Source organism: Fulmarus glacialis, unplaced genomic scaffold, assembly GCF_000690835.1.
Source record: "Fulmarus glacialis isolate BGI_N327 unplaced genomic scaffold, ASM69083v1 scaffold17434, whole genome shotgun sequence".
Taxonomy (NCBI): domain Eukaryota; kingdom Metazoa; phylum Chordata; class Aves; order Procellariiformes; family Procellariidae; genus Fulmarus; species Fulmarus glacialis.
This window is the reverse complement of record NW_009208861.1, coordinates 1-7,384: the sequence shown is the minus strand read 5'-3', so window position 1 is coordinate 7,384 and position 7,384 is coordinate 1. Positions and strand designations below refer to the sequence as shown.

The 7,384-nt window shown below is 50.8% G+C and overlaps 1 protein-coding gene across 1 annotated transcript; it reads left to right on the top strand.

Moving 5' to 3' along the window:
* Positions 1–557: 557 nt before the first annotated feature.
* Positions 558–2,937, top strand: LOC104075977 (USP6 N-terminal-like protein; the record flags this gene model as incomplete). Its single annotated transcript, XM_009576662.1, has 4 exons — positions 558–631; positions 1,145–1,230; positions 2,081–2,120; positions 2,857–2,937. Coding segments are annotated over 4 exons (281 nt in total), but the record flags the coding sequence as incomplete, so codon positions are not given.
* Positions 2,938–7,384: the final 4,447 nt, after the last annotated feature.

Below are 7,384 nucleotides of genomic sequence, written 5' to 3'. Positions count from 1 at the left end.
CGTGCGTGCTTCAGTAGGCAAAACCTTCTCCTTTTAGTTTCTCCTTTGTTGTTAAATCTGCGTTCGGACGCCCCTACAGAGCATTTCATGGCTTCACATCCATAGCTGAGAGCAAGAGCGTGGTGGTTTGCTGTCATCCACACGAACGCTATGCTGCGCAGCGCCCAGCTGGCGCGCGACCTGTGCAATGCAAGGGCTCTGCCGCTGGTTTGCACGACTCGATTTAAAAGCACGATGTCTTTTGTACAGGTATGTGTGTGCCTAAGAACAAAGGCATGGCATCTTGTCTTCCAGCAGACCAGACTCCCCCGTGCTCAAATTCAGTTGTGTTCCTGTGCAGAGAGCAGGGAGCTGGCAGTCCTGCTGCGTGCAGGCAGGCTCCATGCACGCTTTGTACGGGGGCTTTTCAATTTTAGCTGTGGGATACAGCTGGAAGCTAAAGCTGTCAGCAAAGGTTTTTTCTATTAGCACTTTCCTAAAATATTTCCCATACTGTGTACACATTTATTTATCTCCTTTTCTCGCCTTCTTTTTTTTTTTTTTTTTTTGCCTTGCAGCTTCTGACATGAAGAAAGATATAGAGTCTTTAATAGTCCAGGAAAAAGCGGAGATCGTTGCCAAGTATGAGCAGGTACCAACCTCGTGTTTATCCCCGACACGCTGGCTAAGGCTGAAGCTATTTAATCCATTAGGAATGCTTCGAATAAGAATTTTTGCCTCCCTGCAGGCATCGCCCCAGCCTTTGTGCCCGCTCTCCCTACCTGCTTCTGCCTGCTCGTCCTCTCTCACCACATCCCCAGAGTTTCTCACGGATCCCGTGTACGCTCAGCACAGATACTGAAAGGTCCTGGGCTTCTAGTGCTTCAGTGCTCTCTTAGCACCAGGATGGCTTATGCCCGACAGCACTGGTTCTTCTGATGTACAGCCCTTCCCAGCCCGTAGCAGAGGCACGCCAGGGACGCTGGATAGGCTGAAATTGTGCATTTTTCTCTTCCCTGTGTTGTTCCCTGCGTTGTATTTGTGTCCGGAGAGCAGGTTTTGGTCTCCTGGCTCTATGCCTTCTAGCGTGAGGGGAGGGAGGGATGCAGGCACCGGGGCATTCCCGACGCCGGGGCCGGCTCACGGGTGTCCTTTCTGCTTTCAGGGCAGGCAGGAAGGAGCTCAGATTGACCCGTGGGAAGATGCTGATTTCACGCTGTATAAAGTTACAGACCGGTTTGGATTCCTGCAGTAAGTCCACCTGCCCTCTCCTGTCCTCTCTGACCTGTGTGCCTGTGCGGACCATCCATCTGCACCGAGCGTGGCAGACCCAGCGTCTTTCCTATAAGCTGCTCTGTGGCTTGGCTTGATCAATCCGAAACACAGGAGGAAAGACTAGATGTGCCTCCTCCCTCAACCACACATGTTCAAACACTCTGATGCTTTGAATCTGCTGCAAGGCAAGGAAGGCTCAGAAATGGTTTCCCATCACAAGCCTGGTGTCAGAAGGTGCAGGCTGGTGCTCCTGTGCCTCCGTGGAGGCCCACGGTGTGTCGCAGAGGGAGAGGCTCTTGTGTTTGCACCCGATGATTCAGGGAGGTGTAGGAGGAGATGAGACAAGATATCTGATCGTTCTCAGTTCCCTTAGGAAATCCCCATCCTAAGCGAGGCGTAGAGGAATTAGATGCACACCCTGTGCCTGGGGAGAATGCTTACAAGACCTATTTTTATTCCAAATCAAAAAAAAAAGTTGTAATAGTAGGTGTTTTGTGTGCAGGAGCGGGGTTCGAAGCAATTGCTGTCCAGAAATCTGGCCCCCGCTTTTAATTGCTGATCCTGTGTGTATTGAAGAGGAGCTTTATGCCCAGGATTTCCAGCGATGTCCAGTGCTTGATTACCCCCCAGCAGCTCCTGTAGGGTAGTGGGGTTTTGGCTGGTGCTTCCTCTGCCTTTTCCTCCTCGGGGATAGCTGTAGGAAAGGCACGAAGCCCCCGAGCCGAATCTCCTCAGGTGCCCGAGGTGGTCCCCGAGCTGCAGCACCCCGTGCTCCTCCGCACCCTTTCTTGCCCATAGAGTAACCGGTGACCCCTTGCTTTTCCAGCGAACAGGAGCTGCCGACCCGCACGGCCTTGGAGGAGAAGGTGAGAGCTGCCAGCTCTGTCGTCGTGGGTATCGAATCCTTATCACACCGGCTGGGGAGGGGACGGTTTTTGAGGAAACGAATGTGCAAGCGAGAGCGAAGCAGGCAGCCAGCACCCGCTGGTCACTGCTGCTCACGCAGAGGTGGGAACTCTGCACGATGCCCGGCTGTTGGAGCTTTTATTTTGCTGGGTCAGGCATCTCCCCTCTCCCACGCTGCACTGAAATTGCAGCTTTTAAAGCAATTTTGGGCTTTTCCTTCTGCTTTGGCCCAGCGCTCAGTGGCTGCAGCTTGAAAAGGGGCTTGCACGTGCAGGAGAAAGTGGTGGAGGTTGTAGGTAACCGTCATCTCCATCCTCATCTCCCCTGAGCTGAGAGTGTGTCCTCTGTTAGGATCCTGCCAACTGGGACTAAATAGCATCTCGTTTCTGCTGATCTGATATGATATGATTTGAGGCTAGCTGAACCTGCAAAGATTTTTGTTGTCAAGGAGTACTCCTCTTGGAAATGCTTTCTCTATGTTAAGCCTGTGTGTCTTGTCGTTTTTACCAATGCTGATTTAATTACCACGGGTTGAAATTACCAGTTCTTGCAAGCACCTGTGGATTATTCCCATCCCTGATGCGAGGTTTTTGCATAGAAATTTAAACCTAAAGAGAATGAACTTCTGTCTTTTCAGGAGGTACTTCTGGGGCTTTTTTTCTTAAATTTTTCTTGTCTTCTTCCCCCTTGCACCAGCAAAAACAGCAGGAAATCGAACGCGTGGACAAGTGGCTAAAGATGCTGAAGAAATGGGGCAAATACAGAAACAGTGACAAGGTAAGGAGGAAAAGAAAGAGTACGTGTCCGGAGGGACAGGAACGGTGCATCCTCCCAATGAGTCAGGCTTTTGAAAAGTTGATAAAGAAACCAGAGATCACTGGAAAATATTGCCTAATTCTACCCATTAGTCTTTAACGTTTTAAATCTTTCCTTGAAGTTGCTGGGTTACCACTCAAGGGAAAAGTCCAGTTCTGACTAGCATAGTTTTAAAAATGGTTTCCTAAATGCTGCTGCCGTGTTTGCCCTTCTGCTTCCCAGTGCAAGCAGGAGCACAGCAGAGATGTTCGTGTGCCCAGCTGGGTCCCAGCCCTGAGAGCAGGGGGTGTTGCACGCCGCAGGTCTCTTCTGTGTCTCCACCACCTGGGAATGGCATGGGAGATGTGACTGATACAGTCCAGCTGATTTTCCTCATAATTCTCCCCGAAGGGAGAATTTTTTGTCTAAGACATCACCTAGATTTTGTATTTTGCTTCTAGCTGTGCCTGTGAGAAGCGCCTTAGGTGTTAGATTGTGTGCACCCGTCCGTGGAAATCAAGGATGGAGACACCAACCTCGTGTCTTGGTTTTGGTGTTCAAAATAAACTCTGCACCAAACGCCAATGCAAAACTGAGTTGTTTTTAATACATAATATTTGTAGTATGTTCCTGTTACAAACCTCTTGAAAGAAAAAAAACCCTTGAACCTAATGACAGGACCCTTGCTGGGTAAGGAGAGGAGTGTCACGTCTGCCCTGCTCTGCTGACTGCGCTCTGTGCAGGAGAGGGCTAAAGCCCAGCATCACCTCGTCTCTGCAGCCTTCTTGTTCGGCCGGAGGAGCGGGGTGTTTGGCTGTATTGCTTCTAGCTCCTGCTGAGAGTGCTCGGGAGAAACCTGAGCTCGGTTAAAAGGTTGTGCAGAGGATATCTGCATGGCTGCGGGGGGATCGAGCAGAGCATCCCCCTCGCCCGGCCTTGCAGAGTGATGTCAGGTTCACCCAGCCAAAGACCAGCTGTAGTCTCTTTTTTTTAAAAAAAACCAACAAAATCTCCTCTTCATTACAGCAGGGATGGGGTGGAGATGAGCTTGGGGTTTTATAGTCCTGTTCACTTCAGGGTGGTTCTAATTATTTTGTTCATTGGTGCTGCTCCACGGGCAAAAACGGAGGCTCTCCCGTGGCTTTGGTTTTTCTAATTAGAAGTTAGCACTGATTGGTTAGTGGCCTTGTGGGTAAAACACCAAATTCCAGCAGAGTGCAGGGAATTCCTTCAGGTCCTGGAGGATGTTTGGGATGGGTAATGATGAGTGTTTTTAGCACGCCTTGGCTTCCCTGGGTGAGCCGGTGGGGACAGCCAGGATCCGGGGTGAGGGGTGCGTGGAGCGGTAGCGATCCCCGACTGTCTTTTGGATTTACCCCGATAATTGGGTGTGTTAAGCACGCTGCAGCTGACGTCGCTCAGGTCTGCTAGACGGCGAGAGGCTAAAACGGGCAACCGGAGACGCGGAGAGGCTAGCCCGGCAAGCCGGTTTTGAGGGTCTTTGGGTCAGAAAATCACAGAGGTCTTGTAATGGAATAAATGATGTTATTTATAACATCCCATAAATGGTTGGTGACTCTCGGGCACAGACGTGGCATTGTCCCCGAGCTGGGGGACTGGAAATGGCCGACCCCCCTCTCAGCAAATGGAGAAGCAGCACTTGGCCCCAAGCAGGGAAGGAGCAGTCTGGTGACCCCAGGGAGTAGAAAGGAGCTTTGGTTTCAGTCCTGTCCAGCCTAACACCCCGCTGCCCTGCGCCAGTGGAAGTGCAGGCAGGAAGGTCTGTGCATCGGAGCAGCCACGCAGCGTTAAGTGCGAAGACGCCGAGAGGCACAAAAAATGTGTTTTAAAAAAAATAATAAAATCAGGTTGTATCCTTCACCTGGATGTGCAACGCCATGCTCTTGTGTCAGGAAGCTGCTCGGAGGTTCCTGCTGCCACGGCTGGATGCAGCTCAGACGTGGCGTTTCAAGGACCTTATGCTGGGATCACAGTCATGCCCTTCAGATGGTTATGGTTTTTTTTCTAGCTAAAGTAAACGTGACAAGCCCTTGATCTGATTTTTCTAAAGCAGAGTGAGCTGCTTTTGTTCCCTCTCTGAGCGCTCAGGCTGTCACATCTGCATTGCACGTTTCCTTCAGGTTTGTTTTCGGCACTTCGCTGACGTGATGGAAGCCCAAGTGTCACAAGACAGGAGCTCTGTATTATTTTAATAAAGACTAGGATGTCATCTTTGAAAAAAACCTCTAACTGAAGACAGGAGCATTCCCTTTGATGTTCATTTTGATAGACTGCGCTTTATTAGAGGGGAAGAAATCTTGTTGCAGAAACCCCAGGCAGTTTCAGAGGGAAGCTGCCCTGAATTTGGCTCTGCTCGAGTGATGTAGAAACCCGTCTTTATTTTCCAGGCTGGGACTTTCTGGACTTCAGGGCCAACCTTTCGAGTCCCAGTTCATGTGCTGGAGCTGGCAGACAGGTGACCGTATCGAGTGCTTGAAGAGGGACTCCTGGCTTGTCAAGGAGGCTGTCATGTTTTGCAGCATCTTAGTACCTGATCGGGGCTTAGGTTTTGTCTCAGCTTCTGTGTGGTGAAATGTCAGCAAGAGGAGGGAGGTTGTGTACCCGTCCAGGACACTGGCCCCAAAGCAGCCACCCGTCAGCGGGTGAGAAAGCAGCTTTTTCAGACCCCCAGCATGAGCCATCGCCAGAGCGGGTTTTGCTTTCTGTTCCCGCACCTGCTGCCGGTGTGCATCCCTGCGTGCTGCTGGTTGCAGTCTGGGTGTTGTGGCTGTCTCCGATTATAGGAAATAAGTCTGAAAAAAACCCTCAAGAGCAAGGCCTCTTACAGTCCTTAGCCCAGGATGGCCCGGCTATGCCTAAAATCATTCCTGGCATAACCTGTTTCAGGATGAGCAACAACTAGGATTATCTTAATTAAAGTGATGCCCTGGGGTTCCTTGTGCTCATCACCGCATCAGATCTGTCTCCATCTCTGTTCTAGACACATTTCGTAGCCATCTGATTTAATTTCGGTAGCAACATCAACAAAAAGTGACACCAACACAATTCCTCACATGGATGGGGTTAGACTGATGCAATGGTGCCTTTTCCTGGCTGTGCTTCCACGAGGCAAAGGCTACAAAAATAAAGGAGTCCATGCAAGGACCACACTGCTTTGCAGAGTTAAGGTACGTCAAACCTGCAAAGAAATGCTCAATTGTGGAATTCAGGATTCGACACAGGGCGGCTCAGGTGGTCTGTGTCCTCTTCACAGCTGTTTTAAACCCGAGTTTAAATCCCAACCTGACTCTGCTTGGGAAGGTAAGGAAATGGTTGGTGCTGTGTAAGAATATACACAGTTAAGGCAGCACAGTTTTGCAGAGAAAAAAGAGGCTGTGCTGCGTGCGCCTCAAGAGTGGGATAATTTATTCATTGTAGCCCTGAAATAAGTGGATTTCAGCCAGAAGTATCAGTCCTAGGAAGAGGATATGACCTCTGCATCATTTGCAAGCTGCTTCTTGCTGCTGGCCATGTGGGATGGGACCTTTAGAGAGGGATGTCTTCGGCCAGAGATGTCTGGTTTTTAGGCAAAGCCTGTCTTTGTGCATGGGGTTAGCCTTGTCTCTGCTGAGGTCACGGGAGTGCAGGGCGCTTAATCCAGTGCATGCCAGCAAAGCGGTTTAGGATGAATCGGGGCTCTGTATGGACTGACACGGACCCCCAGGAGTGAATAATCTGCTAACGCTGGGGAGAGCCAGCAGACGTTTGCTGTGGCAGGGTCGGCTGAAGTCAGGTCTCCTGCAAATGCCACGGGAAAGAAAGGGGGTTGTGCCTGGGAGCTGCAGGGTGACTTCTGCTGCTGGTTTTTGCCATTTTGGAAAGGCGGGTAGTGTTTTCCTCTCCCCCAGAGGCAGCCCTGCTAATAAGTGTAAATGCCCACACACAACACATCAGCGTTAGGATTTAAATTTGCCCCTGCTTTGCTGCTGAAGCCCCTGCAGACCTGCTGGCACCCATCTGGCATAGCCAAGGCTCCAGCTGCAGGGCCAACAGCAGAGTTGGGAGCAACCATTATCCATACGGAAAGAAAACCATGCACAGCAAAGTCCAGGCTGCCAAGTGTCTTGCATGGCCACATCATCAATCAGCTGGCTTTGTGGTGCAAAAAAGAAGTCCTCTTCTCCAGGCCGTGGTGGTGGTGGTGGAGGTGGAGGCTTCACCCTCCACTCCAGGTGAAGATTTTCACAGCTCAGCTACCCCAGCGCATCACTGGTGGAGGAAGTGAAGGAGTCCTTCCTCTCCAGAAGGATCACTCTTTGAGCCCTAAAGGAACTGAGGAAGGGGGCTGCCCCCCACTTCAGGGTGTTGGAGACGTGTGGTGGGTATACGGAGGAACACCCGGAGAACTACAGGCCAGTCGGTCTCACCT